Source organism: Vidua macroura, chromosome 22 (genome assembly GCF_024509145.1).
Source record: "Vidua macroura isolate BioBank_ID:100142 chromosome 22, ASM2450914v1, whole genome shotgun sequence".
Lineage (NCBI taxonomy): Eukaryota > Metazoa > Chordata > Aves > Passeriformes > Viduidae > Vidua > Vidua macroura.
In genome coordinates this window covers 7219025-7239289 of record NC_071592.1, presented here as the reverse complement: position 1 = coordinate 7239289, position 20265 = coordinate 7219025, and the positions used below count along the sequence as shown (strand labels likewise).

At 47.4% G+C, this 20265-nt stretch overlaps 2 protein-coding genes across 4 annotated transcripts; both read right to left on the bottom strand.

Annotated features, from left to right (window-relative positions):
• Nucleotides 1-2735: 2735 nt before the first annotated feature.
• Nucleotides 2736-9378, bottom strand: LOC128818046 (transmembrane protein 45B-like). 3 transcript variants are annotated; one of them, XM_053997051.1, is made up of 6 exons: nt 9319-9378; nt 5582-5780; nt 5107-5319; nt 4284-4468; nt 3517-3662; nt 2736-3272 (listed from the first exon to the last, which is right to left on the bottom strand). In XM_053997051.1, exons 1-6 carry the CDS (start codon nt 9319-9321, stop codon nt 3143-3145), a joined length of 876 nt encoding a protein of 291 aa, XP_053853026.1. In that variant the 5' UTR covers nt 9322-9378; the 3' UTR covers nt 2736-3142. The 3 variants fall into 3 exon arrangements, with proteins under 3 accessions (XP_053853026.1, XP_053853027.1, XP_053853028.1); XM_053997052.1 differs by lacking the exon at nt 9319-9378 and adding an exon at nt 9232-9318; XM_053997053.1 differs by lacking the exon at nt 9319-9378 and adding an exon at nt 6519-6604.
• Nucleotides 9379-14370: 4992 nt separating this feature from the next.
• TMEM45B (transmembrane protein 45B) lies at nt 14371-18364 on the bottom strand. The gene is made up of 5 exons (XM_053997070.1): nt 18160-18364; nt 17449-17661; nt 16252-16436; nt 15148-15293; nt 14371-14488 (listed from the first exon to the last, which is right to left on the bottom strand). The coding sequence occupies exons 1-5, from the start codon at nt 18341-18343 to the stop codon at nt 14371-14373; spliced, it is 846 nt and encodes a 281-aa protein (XP_053853045.1). The 5' UTR covers nt 18344-18364.
• Between the last annotated feature and the right edge of the window lie 1901 nt (nt 18365-20265).

The following is a 20265-nucleotide window of genomic DNA, read 5'->3' as shown; positions in this document are numbered from 1 at the left end:
GAGATCCAGGTTGTGCATCCTCAGAGGAAAATAACCATGTACTGCTGACTGTTGTTTCTTAAATCACTTGAGTTAATAGGCAAGAAACACATTAAGACTAAAAAAAAAGGAAAAAAAGTAATGGAAAATTTTAAGTTCTGGAAGAGATGAGTGACCTAGAAAATCTGATTGTCCTCTGAACAGCAATGGTATTAAGTTTGGAAGCTAAGTTTAATAATTAAGCTGAAACAATAGATTTCAGTGGTGCTTAAAGTGCTAATTTCAACTCCTTTTAAAACCATGAATTTCCAGCAAATCTCTCAGCAATGACAATAAAAGGTTTTGCATACGGACCTGAGTACTGAGGGTTTGTAAAGCACCTCAGTTCCTCCAGCAGCACTTCTCCATATGGTCTCAAGAAGTTGCTCTTCCCTCTGGTTGAGGCAAGAGGATACCCAAATTACACTCAGCCATCCTCCAAAGGCTTCTATGGCCAGTTCCTCCAGCTAAAAGCCTGTTCCTGACATTTACCAGCAGCAGAGGATTTGTGGAAATGGGAAAACTTACCATGACATTCTCCTAACCCTTGCTGTGAGAAAACTTGTGAATTCAATCTGGAAGTGCAAAGGTCCCTGTTCCTTCCAAACACTTCAGCACATGTGTTCTGGATACTTCAATCAATTCTCCAAATTTAACTCAGAGAGGCAGGGACTGCAATGAAACATGTGCCCACCTCCCACCTATTTCAGGGTCACCTATGTCTACAGCACATGACCGGCAACGCTTTTGGGTGGACAGTGGAGGCTTTACTGATCACTTGCATCGTGTCTAGTCATGGAATCCCAGAATGGTTTGGGTTGAAAGGGATTTTAAAGACCATCTCATTCTAACCCCTGCCATGGGCTGACTCTCTACTCAATTATTAGTTTTATTCCCTTCAGGCTTCACTGGGAGAGAAGATGTTACAGGAAATATCAGTCCCATACCCAGGCTAGCTGGGAACTGTTCAACAAACACAGCCACAGCTTCAACAACCTCATGTCTTCTTTCTACTTTATTGACATGAAGAACATTAGTCATGTATCAAATATGGGGCAGCTCTATCACCCAACATGGTACCAGGTAATTTTGGGTGCCCTGCTCAAAGAAACCTTCTTGGGCTTGGAGCATGATCCCACTGAACCTGTCAAACACACAGCACGATAATTACTATTTGCTCTTACTTACATGTATTCAAAGAAAGAAGGAACATCACCAAAAAACCCCAACATTTTATGCAGCAAAACCCTCAGTAAGAGATTCAGCACTGCAAAGATAACATTTGGGCAGGAAAAATAACAGGAAAAAAGTAATATCAGTTATTCAAAGGGGAAAGAGATTGTTTATCCCCTTCTTTTCAATCCAAGCTCAGTACACCAGGTTGTAACCACTGCACTGAGCTTCCCATTAGTGGCAGTCAGTCTATAACAACTTGACACAATGACCCCACTTGTAGTTCCCAGGAGGATTATTAACAATGGGAGCACATCATCTCCTTGGAGCACAATGCAAGCTCTCACTCCAGTACTGGAGATCCACATCAGCCCAACTTAAAGGCAACCAGGTCCTGGTGAAACCATTGCTCAGGAGGGCAGCCTGCTTCATCCTCTGTGTGTGGTTGCCAAACGTGGGAGCCCAAAATACTGCACTTACTTGGTTTTCTCTGCTCCTCAGGGCTTTTTTCTGGACACAAAGCATTGGTCTTCTTCCAGCCCTGCTCCAAAAGGAGAAAATATAAGAACAAAAAAAACAAAAACAAACAAACAAACAAACAACAAAAAACCAACAAAAAACCAACAAAACCAAAACAAAAAGCAAAAATAAAATACAAAAATAAAAATAAAATTAAAAATAAAAAAATTAAATAGGCAGTACTCACTCTCCCAGCTCCCACTGGGCTGGGAATTGCAACTGGTCTGAGGTAGGAGGAATTTTTCTTTCTTCCAGCTTGTGCAGCACATCAGGGATGTGTTCAGACTAAACTGGCTCTTGCATTTCTTAGGGGAATACAGTAAAGGTGTTGGAAGACAATAAAATCAATGCTGCTGATGCTCCCCTGTTCACCCAGCCCAGCCCTGAGCCAAGGGCATGGCACAAACATTTTAGTTGCTGATAATGAACTTCTGGATGGTGATTAGTGATGTTCTTTCACTAATCCTCCTAATGCTATCCTTTAAATTCGGTTTTGTTTTCCATCTCCCCGCAGGAAGGACCTGCCCACATTATTCTGCTGCAAACAAAAGGAGACTCCAGCAGTAAGGCAGACACCCCTAACTGGAAGGTTTTGTTTGGAAGTGACCAGCTCCAAGGAGGGAATAAAGGTGTTGGAGAAAAATTGAAATCACTGCAGAGCTCTCAGAGAGTTCCCAAGACCATCCATACACCCACCCCCAGCCAGCTGAAACCAGCATTTTGCTTCAAGGGTTTCTCAGCCGAGCCCCCTGCCCAGCAAACATCCCATCTCTCAGGAACACAAACCCCTGGCTCACATGCCTAACTCAGCTTCTGAATGATATACAAGCAGGAGAGCAGCTACCCTCCATCCTTTCCATCCACTGGCCACCCATCCTTTCCTGGGCAGATTTATCCACATTAAATCATACACAGTCCCACCCCTCAGATATTTCATCCACTGCCCAAACCATTTTGAAGCCAAATTGCCTTAGCCTGCAGCATGGTGTTCAAGAGATCAATGGAGGAGATGTGTTAAAGCACTTTATTAGTGATCACAGATAGTCTGTACATTCAGCTTTGTACAAAACCCTCACCATTAACACCAGAGTGAATGACAGCCACCAGGAGATTTGAACGCTGGCTTGGCTCCCTTCTGAGGAAGCAGAAAGGAAAATGTTAGAAAAAATAGTCAGATTTGCCACTCCAGTTGGACTCCAACTGCAAACCAGTCCTGCAGTCTGCAGCCTGAGCTGCAGCTCAGAGAATTAAGAACTTGTGGCTACCAAAGGGATGCACAAGGAAAGACTTGGGATCTCCTGTCACGCTCTGCCTCAGGGTCCTGGCTCCTACTTCTAATGCTCCACTGTCAAGTGCTGCTGTAGTTTATCAAGACTAATTAAAAACCTCATCTCAAGAGCTCAGGGAAGAGATTTCCATGCCCACCACAGCCTCATTTGTCATCTGAGCTGCTCTCTGGCAGCAAGGCGCCACTGGAGCTCTTCTTCCCTCTGTGGAGGCACAAGCCACAGTCCAACTCCACGTCAATGTCCCCAAATTTCAGCTGGCAGGACTCATTGCAGCTGCAGGAGAGACAGTGACAATGGTCAGGGACTTGTGGGTAGTTGCTCACCCCACCCTTTTTGGGAAGGCTGCTCTGTGGTGGCACGGAGCCCACCCCTTCCAGCCAAGCCGCGCTTGGGTACACATGGACACCCCCACTCCTTATCCCATGACACACTGGTGCATGGATTTCCCAGCCCAGCTCGGTCTGGGCATTGCTCTCGGCCACCCCAGCCCATGCACTGTGCCAGGACCCCATCATACCAGCGGGATGCGGCAGTGTTGGCGGCCACAATGGCGAGAGCACCCACGTAGTGCCAGCAGAAGCACATGGTGAGGAACAAGAGGTTGCTGGAGTCGCTCTGATCCCAGCCTGGTCCTCCCCACGGAGGAGACAACACAAACCCAATCTGGTCACAGATGAAAGAGAAGTCAGGCTTTAGCATATCCCTCCTGTTTTCCTCCTGATTTTAGCACACCTGCTGCAGCTGACTGTGGACTAGAGGCACTGTAACCCAAATAACACCTGGGACACTGCCTTTGGCTTCCCCAACCACTGACACAAGGGCGTCAGGAGCAGATGGATTCTCTGCAGATAATCCTTAGGGCTTGCAGTGCAAGCTTGGCATCTTGGAAAAGGGTGACATCCAAAAGGTGACATTGCCAGTCTGTGCATTTCCCCCTAGACAAAAAGCTGGGAGATTACATGAGAGATTTCCAGATGTTTCCAGTTACTTGGAACAAACAGAGGAAGAAATGGACCTAATAAAATTAATAAAAATTCATGACTGCAGTTTCCTTCCCTTGTGGGCTCCGATTTCCATTTTCCATTCATTTCCAGCTCTGTCTATGCTGCAACATTGCACATGCACTTCACGATGGCAGCTCTGGCACTAAGCCTCATTTCCTCTTCTTATTTACAAAGATATTTGAACAGCCTAGAAGTTTAACCCAAACAGATGTGTCTACAGGGGCATCCCCTGGCCTTCCTGGGTGCAAAGATCTGAGGAGAATGCTGGATACACACTGACCTGCCAAAGCCAAGAGCCCTGGAGAAGGAAGGAGCTGGTCCTGAAGGTCTCCAGGATGATATGGTCTCGGAGGAACACCTCTAGGAGGGCACAGAGGGCTCCGGCAAAGATAGCCACGGCTAGCAGGGAGTGGAGGTGCTGGTCCAGCACAGCATCACTGTAGTCACGGAAACAGAAGAGCAAACCTGCCAAGATCCACCCTGTGTTAGCAAAGGACACTCTGGGATTTTTCTCTTAAAAATCATCTGAAAACTCACTCTTAGGCTCCAGGCCTTGCTATGATCTGCCTTGAAGGGAAGAACCAGAGAGCCACCAGCTGCTGTCACCAGCTTCCCTCTGCAATAACCAGGCAGCCCCAGCACTGGCTCGGCTCTGCTCCTGAGGAACCCCTGTACCTGTGGAGGTCTCTGAGCCCCTTTACCTGGGGGAATCCCCATGTTCCAGCCAGGGCTGCAGGAGGAGCACAGGGATGGGCACCTTGAGCTCAAAAGACGGTGGGGAGCTTTGTATCAGGATCTGTCCCCTCTGCATCCAACCAAGCTGAGGGGATGACGCCTTTTTGTACTTTCAGAGTGAGAGAGCTGCTGGCCACCAGGAGAAGCACAGATCCCTCAAGCCTCTCCTGTGGCATCCAGCTATGGTTGGATCCATATTTAGGAGGAGCAGAGAGGGGGGTGACTGTCACAAAACCAGCATCATTGTGCATCCACACACCCTCCAGATTTGCCTTTGTGGCCCCCAGACTGCCCAGGAGCTGTCACATCCATGAGCACTGCAGCAATTCCTTATTCTGTGTCCTCCCCTAGCACCAGGTGCAATTCACCTTCCACAAGCAGAGCCAGGGACAGTGAGAGCTGGTCCAAGCCAGGGGGCAGCTTGAGTGGGGAGTGTGAGACCACGTCTGTGATGCCGGAGAGGAGGAAGAAGAGGTAGATGGTGGAGTAGTGCCAGTGGGTGAGGTCAGTCCAGCTGTGCATCTTGGGGCTGTACAGCTGCAGGTGGGGACCAGTGGGGACAAATTGCTCCACCAATATCCCTGGACAAAGAGAGAAAAGGTCACTTTTCCTTATATATGGGGAAATGACAAGCCTGAGGGAATGTTCCTTTGCAGGTGTGGAGCCATAGTGATGTTTGTCCAGGAGAATGACAGCAAGCTCCTCGTCCCAGGGTGTGCCACAAGCATGTCCCTAAGCCCTCCCATACCAGATGTTTCTCACTAAAACAGGCCCAGTGTTGTGGGGGAGTTGCTGCCATGCTAGTAGATATTAGGGCACAGACTCATCATCACCCTCTCTTACCTACTAGAGCAAAGAAAGCTTTGACCATGCCTTCGAAGACCTCCGTGTGCCTACGGCCTGGCTGGCTGTCAGCATCCCCTTTCCTCCTGAGGTACTTCAGGGGGTATCTCACCGACCACCACAGGCCAAAAGCAAAGAAGAAAGTGCCCCGGAGGGCACTGCCCAGAAAAGTTGTTGGCATTGGGCTCATTCTCTGGACCTGCAAGGACAAACAGCGCCTGAGGATCAACCTAAAGGATCCCCAAGGGAGTTGTTGGGCTGCTCAGCATCCCCAGGGATCCACATCATGACAGAGCAGGTGTACATGGCTCAGGTGCAAACAGGGAATACTAGAAGTGGGATATCAGCACAGGGAAACTGCCACTGTGCAGCACTGTGTATATATGTATTTATGGGGCTGCATATAAAATCATCAGAACTTCATGCCAGAAAACAACACAGTAGTGCCCAAGAAAGTGTAACAGCTATTAGAAGAGGAAGCAAAACAAAGTTTTTACCAATAAAAAGCAACATGACAATTATTTCCATAGACCATAAACTTGCTCCAAACTAGGCAATTACCAGGGTGTGTATCCAGTGCTGGATTAGGAGCTCCAGCTAGTGAAGGCTCTTCTGGGCTGTGCAGGAGGAGGCAACCCAGGAACCATTAACATTTGGAAAAAGAGTCTTATGCATATTCCACACAACTTTTGTGTGGCACACAAGTGGTGATTTGACACAAGAGATTTCCTCTCCATAGGAAGAAGCATAAAAAAAGCCTTGACTAAGTCAGATCAATGCCAGAGTACCAACCAAGAAGGATGGGGAGGAGCAAAGTCACAGCAAATTTATATCCTGCAACATATTTCAGCCATAACAAAATTCCTTAGAAAAATCCCAGTGTAGCACGCACAGAAAGGAATAAATAATGATCTACGTCTTTCTAGCATTGTTTTACCTGGGGATGGTCTTGTTCTCTCCAGAAAGACCTCTAGAGCTCCTTTCTCTCTGCAAGCTTCTACCACCTAAGGAGGAGTCACTTTTCTCCTCCTCATGGGCTTTCCAGTCTTTTTCTGCAGCTTGGATGTGCACAGAGGAAGGCATTACTCATCCCAAAGCTTCCACACCGACCTGCCCTTGCATCACAGATCACATCCTCACTGTGTTTATAAATACCAAAGCCAATCACAAAGGTTGGATGAACAACTCCAGCACGTTCTCCAAGTCCTCCCACACTAGAAAGTAATTAGGCACTGCAAAACAAGGGTAGGATGTGGCATGGCAAGTGCCTGAGGTGAGGGAGAGCTCTGCAAGACCTTCCAGGTCAGGTTATGGCTGCAGAGCTGGCCTGGGTCAGACTGGCTCAGCTCTGTGTGGCAAACACAGGATTGGAATGTAGAAACCACTGTCATCCTTTGCATCTCTGAGACACAGGCAATCTGGGAAAGGCTCAAATCTATGCTAAGGTTTCCTTTCAGGATGGAAATTACTAAACAGCTTTTCAGATAGGTGTGAAATGACCCATCCAGGAGCTGGGGATCAGGGATGGCTCTCTGCTGTATTTGGGGTGCCTGCATTAGGGTGAGGTGGCTGATGCCCCAGGAGAGCCCATATCTTTCTTGATTATACATACCCTGGGCACCCCAGCTAGGACACTTATCCTCCCTGCACAGACATCTACATCTGAAGTGTCTAACAATAAAGCACATTTAAGCACAGCACAACTGCATGATACATAACCAAAATTTACCATTGTCCTATTTGTGACTGCAAGGGTAACAGCCTGAAGTTGGAGTGCACCCTGATTGAGAGACATGTCGGGAATGTTAATGTGGCAGGATGAAATGGAGGAGAGAAGGAGAGCAGAGACATCCCAGAGCCCAGAAATGACAAACGTGTTGCACCTGCAGTCCCAGAGGCTGCTTCAAGCCACACCAGCATCCAAGATAAACCTGGGGAGCTGTCACCCCACATCCACCTGCCATGTCCCCCTTGGCCTGTTTTACCAGCAGACCCAACCTACTGTTTCAGAGCTGTCCCTGGAATCTCCTACCCTGACCATCCCTCTCCCCAGCAGAGCAGCCTCGCTCTTCCTTGCAGCACCAGGGACCCCTTTGCTTTGCAACCCCTCTGCAGCCCAAGCCAGCAAGGCTTTGGGGAGTTGTCACGAATCTCCTTTGCTTCCCAGCAACTGGAAACAGCCCTTCAACAGCCAGAATGGTTTGGGCTGGAAAGGATCTTAGAGTTCATCTCTTTACAACTCCTTGCCATGGGCAGGGATATGTTCCACTGGACCAGGTTGCTCCAAGCCCCTTCCAACTTCCAAAAGTGTTCTTTGAACACTTTTAACACTTCTAAGAATCCAGCCATGTCTTGAGGCATCCCTCTTGTAGCAGAGATGTCCCAAACCACCATCAAACAAGCAGAAGTTTTCATGTAACTCACTTACTCATAAATAAATAAATAAATAAATAAATAAAATCCCACCTCCTTTTTATAAAACAGCCACTATTCTGCAGCAAAACCAGACGTTTCCAAGCAACAGTCCACTTGCACAGCTCACATATTTGAAGCACAGAAAAACAACCCCCACATTCACAGAGCCCCTCGACCAGCCCAACATGCCCAACCTCGACACCCCTGACCCACTGGCTTTCCCCACTCCAGCTTTGGAGCCCACACTCACTTAAAAGCTCATTTAGCTCCAAGGAAGTGGCAGCCAGGGAAGAGCAGAGACATCAGGTTATTTATTCCTCCTGGGAGCTACTCTGTCTGTCAGAGCACTTGAAATATGGCTGCATTCAGAAGTTATTACCTGAGCTGCCCTTCTCCCTCCACAGCTTCCAGGCTGTGAGGCTCCTGCTCAGTCGCCCTCGGGAGCTGCCTGCTGTCCTTCCAGAGCCGTGCCTGACTGCTCACAACCTCCTCAGGCTTGGCTTGGGAAGGACAGCATTTCTGCCCAACTTCCAGGCTCTCCCCTGGAGCCATTGCAGCTCCAGATCAATCAACATCCATGCTTTTGACCCCACCTGTTCTAGTGGAGAGGATTGCTCCTGTCCCTCTGGATATGCCAGCAATCCCTACAAGCACCCATCAGCATTCCAGGACAGCCAGCTTGTGTACAGAGGACAGTTCAGCATCTGGCTGCAGACATTTGGGAGGGTCTTTTCTTTGTGACTCCTCCTCCATCCTTGGACACTTCCAGGGATGGGGCAGCTACAGCTTCTCTGGGCACCCTATGCCAGGGCCTCCCCACCCTCACAGGGAAGGATTTCCTCCTAATATCCCATCTATCCCTGCCCTCTGGCAGTGGGAAGTCATTCCCCTTGTCCTGACACTCCAGGAGTCCCTCTCCAGCTCTCTTGGGGCCCCTCTAGGCACTGGAATGGGCTCTAAGGGCTCCCCAGAGCCTTCTCCCTTCAGGCTGAACAACTTCCATCCTCTGCTATCACGCAGCTCCAAAACACAATAATCCCCCTAAAAAATGGCTAAAGCCAGAGATTTCTGGCACCACATCCACCAGCCTCACCCACAGCTGTCATCACGCTGAACCCTTGTCTCTCATGGATGTTCTCCCCATGCTCCTTCTTTCCAAGTTCCAGCAGCCATGTCCCAGCATGTCCATGGCACAGCTACTCACCAATGTACAGATGGAAGAGTTTACCATTTACCTGTGACTCCTGCCTGTCCTTCTCCCTCTCCAGATGTGTCAGCAAGGAGGTTATTACTCAGAAGAGGCAGATAAAGGGAGAAGCCACCATGGGGAGGTGCCCCTCAGACAGGATGTTTGGAGCTGAACGTCCCGTGGGCCAGTTCAAAGCACCCTGAGTCAACCACCTTTCACAACCTGGGCCACCTCCTGTCTGCAATTAAAAAAACAGCCAACAACTCTCCTGGAGTTTGCCACAGAAATCAGAATAAGCAGCCAATTCCTGTTCCCATGGCAACCATGTGTATTCAGTTGTTAGGATGGGGCTGGGGATGACTGGGGAAAGAGCCAAGCAGAGAGAAGGCGGCAGCAAGGCCTGACAGGGCTCTGCTGGAAGTCTGTGAACTGGGCTGCCAGGGACATGATAACCCTTTTAGGGGATCCAATCTTATAAAAGTTGCCTGAGGACAGGAGATTTTGGGCCAGGAGCTCACAAACCAGTTCAAAAAGCAGAGCCTTTGTGAACTTCACCTCCCAGCCCACAGCAGCTGAGAAATGGGGGCCATGGCCCTCTCTCCCCCAGAAGATGGGCAGGCAGGACACAGCAGCCTGTTTCCACTCCTTTTCCTCTCTCATACAACAACACTGCCCTTCACCAAGCAACCACAGACACAAGCCACCTGGAAGCTGCTGCCCATTCCATTGATGGCTGCAGAGATGAGCAGTGCAAGTGCTTCAGGCAAATAAATACCTCAGGCCACCTGAGTGTCCTTCCACAACATTGAGGTGATGGTGCAGAAACACCCAGCATCACCTCAGAGCCCTGCCCAAGCCCCTGACCCTGGTGCAGCCACATTCTCAAACCAGCAGTTCTCCTAGGAAGTTGTATATTTCTCTCACTCATGTTGCCAAACCCACCCCAAGCAAGCTTGCAGGACCAGCCCTGCCCAGAGCCAGTGACCCACAGAAACCCAAGGCTGGAGCAGGACAGAAGTAAAGCAGCCTCCCCAGGGTGAAGGGCTGTGGTCCAGCACAGCCAGAAACGCCACCAAGACATAGCCAGGAGCCTTTTATTCCCATTATCTTCATATCAAGTGGGAGGAAGGAAGGAAGGAAAACAAGAGGCTGTGCCATACACCCATCACTGCTCACTTCCAACAGTGCCTGAGAAGCAGGATGAGTGGAACAGGGATGAGCACACCTGCAAAAGGGTCCTGGGAAGCTCACAGTAGCAAAGGGGCTTCCACAAATGCAGTTTCATCCAAGCTTAAGCTTAGGAACTTGTTACAACATTAAATCCAAGCATAGGGAGGAATACAACCCTCATGGGAGTTCTTCCTTACAGACCTACCCCTGAAAATAATGCAGGACGGAAACTCTACCGTTTTTGCAGCAGCACCATCTGCTGAAGGGGACCTCTTTCAGCCCAGTTTTCCTTCATGCAACCACCTGCCTCTACAAACCACTATCCCAAAGGGCAAGAAGCTGCTTCCTAAGCAGTAGGAGTCAAGCCCTTGGAGAAAGCGGGGAAAGATGAAGTGGGAGTGCAGCAGCTGGAGAGTGATGGGAGGAACAAGGCCCAGCTGTAAAGTATCCACACAGAGGATCAATGTGCCTTTTTCCATAAAGGGCCAGTAAAGACCAGAGAGAAAGGCTCTATGAAAAGGGCAAGTTAAGTTACAGACAGTGAAGGAAGTTTTCAGTGTCTTAAATAGTTGAGAAAAGGAGGTTTCTTTTAAACCATTCCCATGAGAAAAATGAGGATTTAACTCTGACAGGTGGTTAGGAGAAAAGATAGCAAATCCCCCAAAATCCCCTAGCAGGTCACTGAAACTCCATGCATGCTAAAATCACTGTGGCCACAAATGGATGTGATTCCATTTCAGTTCTTTAGGAATAAACCCCTTCTTACTCCTAGGAAAAGACTGAGGGAAGCAGACCTGTGTCCGACTCCCTCCAGCTCCTCAAGCTAAACCCTGAACTGAATTTGATTTCGTATTTTTGTTTTTACTTTTTCTCTCAGCTGTAACTGCAACATCTTCTCCCTGAAGGTTCATCATCAGCCTCAGAGCTAATGAAAAAATGTGATAATGTTTGTCTCCTTCCTGGGGGTGGTGGGAGGCACAATCTAATTAAAGGTTTGCCATCAGCTCGAGTGCTGCAGATGGATGGTTGTTTGGGAAGTGCAAAGTATTATTATTATTATTATGACGAATGATAACACCAGCTTTCATAAACAGGCAACAGGTGGCAAAAGCAGAGGCAGGGCTTGTTCTGCTGCTACACCTTAATTTCAGCCTCACATAAAAGTGGTTGTGCAGGTGGCAGCAGGAGATCCTATCTCTGCCCCAGGAATGAGTGGCTCGTGGATGGGCTGTGCTGGCTCCTGATGAAGGGTTTGTATTTCCAGCTGCAGGAAGAAAATGCTGCCAGGATCTTTAGCTGCTTTGGGGGTGTTGTCTGGGCTCCTTTGCAAAAGAAGGGCAGGATCAGCAACTCCTTCTGGCCGTGGATGAGCAGGACACATGAGTGACAAAATCAAACATCATCCTATAGTTACACAAGAAAAAAACATCCCTGAGACACCACCTAGGGATCCTACTGTTCTTAAAATCAGTGTGGATATGGATACAAGCACACTCCCAGCCCACTCCAGCTGCATGGGAGTACGGAGTCCAGTACGGAGACACTTTAACTTAATGTATAGAATCACAGAATGGTTTAGGTTGGAGAAAACTTCTAAGATTATCAAGTCCAAATATTATATGCTGAAAAATATGATCCAGGACAACTATTTGATATTAATGTTATATTAAAAGCAAGTCTCCATCTAGGACTGTCCTAAAATATCCATTACTCAAGAAATAATTGTGAGGATGGCTTAAGGTTGCACCTCTATATAATAAGCCATCTCTGCACCACTGATCCAGACACCTTCATACCTTGTTTGGGTACCTAAACTATTTAGAAACTGTTTTTAGTTGAAATGAAAATCATTAATTGTCATGCAGAAATGAACCCAAACTGTATTTACTTCGTTAATCACAGGCTGGATCTCTCTTCCTTTCCTGACCTTCATACCTTGGAAAAGAATGTGCTCCAGAGCTGGAACACAAATTAGTGAGTGCTTTGCTGACAGTCCTGGGATGTTTGTGGGAGCAGGGAGTTAATGAGGCAAACAGAAACTATTCCAGACACTAGGTGCTGTGGAGGGAAAAGGTGTTTTGTTGCCATACAGTGACAGGAGCCAAAGAAAGGAGGGGGAAAAGGAGACAGCAACTCGATTAAGAGCTGTGAAGAATTAAATAAACCCCATCCCAATTCCAAAAGCAAAGAGTGCTTTTAAAACCAAAGTCAGCTTTCATTTGTGCCCTGTGCTTTCATTTGTGCCCTGGAATGGAAAAAACCTCTGGCTTTCGAGGGTGGGAAGGAGGAAGATGACTGCATCCAGCTTGGATCTGTTCCTAGTCCAACAGCAGCTGCTGCCCTCCCCTGGCTGTTTAATGGGAATAGTGATGCTTGGGCTGTTTCCTAAAAGAAAATAATTCACACAAGACCGGAAATAATTCAGAGCATTACACAAGGCCTTTTTGCTCTTCAATGAACCCGTCCCTGTCCTGCAGCAATCCCATTAACTTGATTTGTCCTCTTCCTCATGGGGGGGAGGGGGTCTCTGCCATTAGCAGGAGGCATCTGCAGAATGGTTTGTGTCTCCCCACAGCAGCCAAAGGAATTTGTGATGTTTGGAAAAACTAGTCTGCCTTGGCAGAAAAAAAGATACCTACAAAATGCTCCTCATGTTCAGTGGTTACGACTCATGAGACCCAGTCAGGAATTTATGAGATGGATTTATGGAGATGCAGCTCTGCTGCTTCATTCTCATCATGCCCAGTCTGTTTGCACCTCCCAGTATCCAGCCCTGCAAAATAAACCAGCTTAGCAGTGGATATACAGGAAAACTGGCATTCAAGGAAAGCTACTCTTTATAGCAGAGTTAATAAGCAATAAAATTCAGGCTGCAGTCTTTATAGTCTGTGACAGGCTCTTTGCACAAGGGGAAAAGGGTTAAAGGACAAGCTTTGCCTTCCCTTGGACCTGTGCAGTCGTGAACATGAGCACAAAAATCTCTTGCAATCCATCCCCCACTACACAGAAGGGAGAAGTTCTCAGTGCAGAGCATCCTTCCGGCCCTGCAGTTTGAGACATGAACAAATGGCAATTTACACTGTGCTGTGGTTATTTTATTTATTTATATATACAGATGTACATATATAATTTTTTTTAATCCCTGTACTAGCATATTTTCCTCCTGTCTAGGAGGTGACATTTCCAGTAACTTTTTGCAAGAAATTAGCTATTAAAGGCAGCCTAAAACAAACCAGTGTTTGTTTCATCTTGCTTTCCAAGCTGAAGGTTTTTTTTTTTTCAATGGAAAACTGGGACATTTCATTAATCCCTGCTGCATGGCCATGTATCTTACAGTCCTTCAGGATCTGCAGGTCTGAGGGATGGATTTTTCTAAGCTATTATTACATGCTCTATAATTTATCAGTCTTAAATTTAAGGATATCAGCTCAGTGAGGATTTTTATTTCACATTTATTTACTCTCTTAGCCTTTAAGTGAACATGAAAATGATTAACAAAACCCCTCTTTAGTTCAAAGCTTCAGTAATAACATTTGTATTGTATGCAATCAAGCCCTGGTGTTGCAAAAATCGCCATAATCTCACATTCAGCACTTTCTTACTTGTCCTCCTTGGGGTGATGCCTTGCTCCAGAGGTGCATGACCTCAGCCCAGAGATTTCCCTGACTTCAGTCACAGCAGGTCAAAGCCTCCAGGCTCTTGGAAAAGTCAGCTGGCCAAAGGATGCCCTCCATCCCTATGGGAACATACAGAAGAGCCCATAGAATGAAGTAATCTTGTCACTTTGAATTTCCATGCTTTGTTTTGCTGCTAAAAATCACTTCAAGCTGCGCCTGTGTCTGAGCCAGAGATATCTGGGTATGGATGGAGGGCAGCCACCCCTGTGTGTTCAGCCTTCCCCCCAGCAGCACCATGGGGGCACCTCTCACTCTTCCAAAACAAAAATATTTCATTCTATTTGTTTCTTCTGGAAAAGGGACTGCTCATGTATTTGGAGCAGGAGTTTGCCCCCTCTTCACTCTTCATCGGAGCCATTCAAGAAGGCAGCTTGGGAGCTGTTGTCACACTTCTGCTGCCGGACCCCCAGGCTGATGTAGGGCTCTCCACTGCCTCTCCGGAGCCTCTGGAGACAGCTGCAGCATAGGAGCAAGAAATCATTATTAGAAAAAACCCCAACCTAATGCCACTCACCAGAACCCTCATTCCAGAGGCCCTAAAATGCTGTTGATGGGGGATTGAAAGGTTTTCATTCTGTATAAAGTCTATTTGATGGCATGGACTGAACTATCCATTCTGTAGCTTACGCAGCATCCCTTAAAGTGGGATAATCTTCCCATGCCCTTGGAAAAGCCAAGCTGGGGGCTGGTAATGTTTTAGTTTTAGTACCTCTAAGAATTTAGTGACCTTCTACTGCTTTGAAGTCATTGCAAGGCAGGGGATGAAGTGTCAGGGGGTCCTGGTAATGCTTTGATGTCTCTGTCAAACTAAAGTTTGACTTCAGCACTCATTCCAGAGGAAAATAAGCAGTGTGACTTCCAGGAGCACCTCTAGGGACTCAGTTGTATGACTTCTTCCTATTTAATGCCCATGCCTCTCGCTGACACTGTTTTGCATTCTGTACACTCAACAAACACCGTGCCCTAAAACCTGCAGTAGTCTGGACTGCTTATTCAGGTGTGATTTTGTACTGCAGGAAGGGCTGGGTTGCATCTGTCTCATTACAGACATCCTACCCTGCCTGCCTACCCCAGACCTACCCCAGTTCCCGTCCCAGCCCCTGTCCCAGCCGTACCAGTAAGCGAGGGTGTAGTTCACAGCTAGGATGGCCACAGCAGCTGCCCAGTGCCAGAAGAAGCACATCGTGAGGAACATGATGTTGCTGTGGTCATTCTCATCCCACACAGGACCTCCCCATGGCTGGAACAGCACAACACCGATCTGGGTAGAACAAGAAGTCGGTGGAGCAACTATGTTGGGAAAAAATTACAGAATCCCAGAATGGTTTAGGTTGGAATGGACCTTAAACAACCTGTGCCAGAGCCTCATCACCCTCACAAAGAGTTACCTTTATTCATGAGGTGACCGAGGAACTTGAGCCCTGACCAGGATAGAGGTTTTTGCTGAGAGTGAAGTCCATCCTTGCAATGAGAGGCCACACAAAGTAAATCTGTGCCCAAGATATCTCTTTTTCTGTTCAATATCCAGACACAATTGTCCCTTAGCATTCTAAACTCCTAGCCATCCTTTAAAGACTCCAGATTTAGTATTTTACAAGCTCAGCCCAGTTTTTTACCTCTGAATAAAGGCTGGTTTGACCTAGTACAGCCTTGAAAAAGAGAAGGGAAAGTAGTTTGGTTTTGGGGTGGTAATTTTGGTTGGTTTTTTTGTTTGTTTTTGGTTGGCTGGTTGGTTGGTTTGCTTTTGTTTCTTTTTTTGTTTGTTTGGGGGGTTTTTTGACAGCTTAGTTTTGAGAGCAATTATCTCCAACTAATTTCTTTGCTTTTCCAACTCCTACCAAAGCAAGCAGCTGGCTGTATTTTAACTCAGCTGTTTTATTGCTGATGGGATTTGTATCTTTCCACTAAACCAGAGGGAGGGCTGCAGGGAGCATTAGACACATTAAGCAATTAGTATTTGGTTGTTAGGTACTGCAAAATGTTGCTCACTTGCTTTTGCTCTTCCCCCTGGACAAGCAATAAGCCAAAACAAACAGCTCTTGCAGCAGGAGCAGCCATCAGAGATGACCTGTGATAAGTAAATTTTCATTCTGGGTTATGAGCTATTTATGAAGTGAGCCTGGCAAGATAATCCTTGGGAGATGTGTGATTGATACATGATGTATCACTTGTTCCCCTCTTTTCCCTTTGCATCGTTGCTCTGGGAAGGCAGAACAGACCTGCCAGAACCACGTTCCCTGGACAATGGTGATGTGGGCTCGGAACATCTCCAGGACAATGTTGTCATGCAGGAAAACCTCCAGTAGGATGCTGCCAGCCCCAGCGAAGATGGTGATGAGCAGCAGGGAGTGGATGTGCTGATCCAACATGGGGCGGTGAAGAACGTGGTAATAGAAGAGACAACCTGCCAAAACACGTGCCCTGCTTAGAGCAGCATTAACAACAGCCGTGGCCACTGAAGTTGAGTAAATCACCTGCCTGGATGGCAAATTGAGACAGGCCATCAAGGAAAGAGGGGACTCCACATAGCACCATCCCCTAGGTCCCCTCCTGGCATCCCAGCATCCTGGAAGATGCCCAACCTTGGTGCAGGAGGATCTGAGCAATACAGTGACCAAGGACAGGGTCGTTTTCTTCCCACATCTGTGCTGTCACCTCTTCAGATGACCCTTCCCTTCTAGCCAGGCTCCTGCTGTGTCCTTCTTTCTTATTGCTAAACTTCACCACTTTTTGGGAACTGTAAATGATAGATTTCCCGGTCTTACATGCCAAACTGTACATGTGCAGCTGCCCCTGCTGCTGCTGCCTCAAAAATTGCTGTGAACGGGAAAGAAAAAGTAACAGGAGCTGTGCCTTCATTAAGGAGGGTTCTCTAGAAACAAGACCTTCTTTTCCCATGTGTGAGAGTGTTGGAACTAGATGATCCTTAAGCTTCCTTCCAAGCTAAGTCTTTATATGATTCTATGATCCAAAAGGGGTCTGGAATCCTGGCTGGAGACTTGCAAGGCAGCCTGAGGACAGAATGATATTGGGGAAGTGCTGAAGCCGAAAGAAATCACTTCAAATTGCCACGTGCCATGCAAGGAGATGAGGCTAATGATGCCTGCAGTGCAATTAATGGCTCTCAGGGGGAACATGGGGTAGGAGAACAGCCTGTGGATGGCAGAGGAATGCAGAGTTCACCAGCCATTTATTGTAATAAGGAACTTCATTCTGCTGCTTTGCACCACAGTAGCCTCAGAAATGCCAAACCAGAACATATCCAGCACTGTATTTCCCATCTCATTCCATCCCAGCCTGCCCTGTGTCCTATCTCCAGAGGCATCTGGAGCCATATCTCAGTCAGGCAAATTTTAGCCCTTCTCTGACTTGGTCCCCAGTATCCCTCCCCGAATTAAGCAGCACCTTCTACCAACCTTCAACGAACACGGCCACAGCCAACATAAGGCGATCCAGACCCTGCGGCACCAGCTGGGACATGTAGGTGAGGACATCTACCACCCCGGAGAGGCCGTAGAAGAGGTACATGGTGGTGTGCTGCCAGTTCATCAGCTTCACCCAGTCGTGCTTCTCCCCACTGTACAGGTACAAGTGGGGACCATCGGGGACAAACTGCTCCGCCAGCATCCCTGCAGGACACCCAAGAGCATGGAGTTTCTGGGGGTTTATTTGCAATGGTTGAGACTACTCCTTTCTGCTGGGGGTTCTGAAGCAGGAGCTGGTGAGTTTGCATTAGGGAGAAAAGACTGGATGGAAAAATCATGCCTGTGTTCAATGGCAGCTCAGCTTTGGGAAGGGGTATGAGACTTGCTTTTCCACATCAAACTATACCAGAGACCAAGTCAAGATGGACATCAAGGATGCATCCAGGCTGCCCAGGGGAGTGCTGGAATCACCATACTTGGAAGGATTCAAAATTATGTAGATATGGTGCTCAGGTTCATGGTTTAATGGTGGACGTGGCAGTGGTTAGTGGTTAGACTCAATGACCTAAGAGGTCTTTTCCAGCCTTAAAGGTTCTCTGATCCTTCCACATCTAGACCAGTTTCTATGGAGTCAGGCCTTCTGTACAGTCATCAGTGCAGGCAAGGTGAATACTGCCATAGCAAGTGAAATATAACCCTTACCTATTAGAGAAAAGAGGATTTTGATTCCCCCTTCAATGGCATCCACACGCTGGAAACAGTAAGCTCTGTGGGATTTTTTATTTACTTTCTGGCTGAGATACTGCAGTGGGTATTTCACTGACCACCAGAGTCCAAAGAGCAGGAAGAAACTGCCTGGAAGTGCGTGACCCTTAAAGTTCGCCATCCTGTCAACTTCTTCTGACTGCAAGGCAAAGAAAAACAGTGTAATTATTCAATTTACACAAGTTATTTGGCATAACACCGGGGAAAAAAAATAGGATTTCCCCTTCAGGGAGGACTGGAGTAGGCTTGACCAAGCCCATGGGAATAGGAAGGAGCACAGGGAACTCCTGGGACCTCTCTGAGGTCCTTGCCCCAAGATTAGGAAATGGCAAAAAAAAGCCACAGTTGTTTCAAAAAAAGCCGCAAATCTGCTGCAATGTCTGACACATCTCAGCCTGAACCTTTAATTCCAAGGATCTCTCTCAGCAGTAGGTCCTGCTTTTCTTGCTCTTCTGAAAGTATTAACATAAGGATGTGCTGCTGACCAGGGTTTTTCAGGACCAGGTAGGAGAGATAATACACAGGGAAAACAGCAAGATCTAGGAGTAAACAGAAGAGTGTTTCTTTAGCTCCATGAACAGCCATGGAAGTGGTGTGCAAAGTCCAAAATTTTTAAAAATCTCTGGAGTTATTTCAGGCCATGGAAGAGGTGAAAAAATCCTGCATCTATTCCACAAAGCAAAGCATTTTGTTAAAAATATAACTTCAAAAATACCCCAAAAGCTGCTGGAAACAAAACATTGTGGGTTTGGGCAAACAAATCAAGTCATTCCCTGCATCCTGACCTGCTCACACTCCTTCTTCCCTCTCCTGAGCATCCCTAAACCAGGACTTGCACCAAGCTGCTGGAGCCTCTGTGCACACATGCATGGTTTGCAGGATGCTGGGGGACCCATTTCCTGGGAGAATTACAGCAATTAAACCCAGCCAGCTCCTGTTTGCTGTTTGCTTAATTAGGTTGAGGACTGATCAGCTCTTTCATGTGGGCTCAACCATATGTTTGAGGGCTGCCTTGATGTGAGGTGGTGTCAGACTGGGCAATTAGGAGTGTTTTAATTGATAACAAGGCTATGCTGTTGGTGCCCAGGACTTCTTTCTCTGTTTAGTAACTTCTCTGTGCCAATCCACTCTTAACCGTGGGCAGAAACGGTCTCCCTTGTGGAGTGGATGCTGTCCCTCCACATAGCAGGAGTTGCATGGTTTGGACCTGGATCTGACCTCCCCATCCCAAACATCCTGATTATCCTGAAACTGTCTTCCCCAGCAGCATTTTGGTCTTCAGTCACCACTTGCTGAAAATACAAACGAAAAATGTTCTTATTCTGCTGTTGCACAAGGGATAATTTGCATGTGGGGTTAAACATGAGTTGTTGCTGTCAGCCTTGGAGAAAGGGAGTTGTTTCTTTGCTTTATTACGATCTGATTTCAGGTTGGTTTGTCCCAGGGACACCTTGTTTCATCCCTTGAAGTCCATGGCTGGTGCAGATACCATTTCCAGAGGACTCTGTCCTCGAGCAGGAAAATCCACAGGGTTAAAACTAATCTCCTAAATCCCTGCAACCAACCTGCTGCTTTAACCAAACAGCTAATCCAACAGCTCGAGCCAAGCAAACATTGGCTCCATGTGCAAACACCACCCCAGTACATGCAGCCACGCAGGGCAGCACACGGGGCCGATGCCCCTGCAGTGCCACCAGGCTGGTTTCTATCCTGTCTTCACCAAGCACTTCTGAGCTAACCCAGTGGGTTCATGAAGATGAATTTAGGGGGGATTTAATCCAAGAGTGGAAAAGCTGTGCATGGAAAGGGCATGGTATGAGCTGGCTGCTTTGCAGGTCACTATTAGCACTGCAGGGTTCTGCCTTATTTCATGACTTAAAAGGAAAGATTTGTTGACAAAGGGTGCATTGGGTAATTAAACAGAAAATCAAAGCAAGACACTGTTTACCAGCAGGGCTAGCACAATCCAGTGGGTTAATACAATCATTTCTGCAGTCCTTTGAAAGGGGCAATTGGGGAATGGGAGCATCCAACTGTTTCCCT

What these genes read in the sequence shown, in the direction of transcription:
- TMEM45B (XM_053997070.1), bottom strand. Translation starts at nt 18,343, where the DNA reads ATGGCGAACTTTAAGGGTCACGCACTTCCAGGCAGTTTCTTCCTGCTC. An exon ending in TGTGGCCGTGTTCGTTGAAG is followed by an intron (nt 16,437 to 17,448) that starts GTTGGTAGAAGG and finishes GTGTTTTGGCAG; the next exon opens with GTTGTCTCTTCTATTACCAC. An exon ending in AACTACACCCTCGCTTACTG is followed by an intron (nt 14,489 to 15,147) that starts GTACGGCTGGGA and finishes CCTATGCTGCAG; the next exon opens with CTGTCTCCAGAGGCTCCGGA.
- LOC128818046 (XM_053997051.1), bottom strand. An exon ending in AGGGCTCTTGGCTTTGGCAG is followed by an intron (nt 3,663 to 4,283) that starts GTCAGTGTGTAT and finishes ATCTGTGACCAG; the next exon opens with ATTGGGTTTGTGTTGTCTCC. An exon ending in AACACTGCCGCATCCCGCTG is followed by an intron (nt 3,273 to 3,516) that starts GTATGATGGGGT and finishes TCTCTCCTGCAG; the next exon opens with CTGCAATGAGTCCTGCCAGC.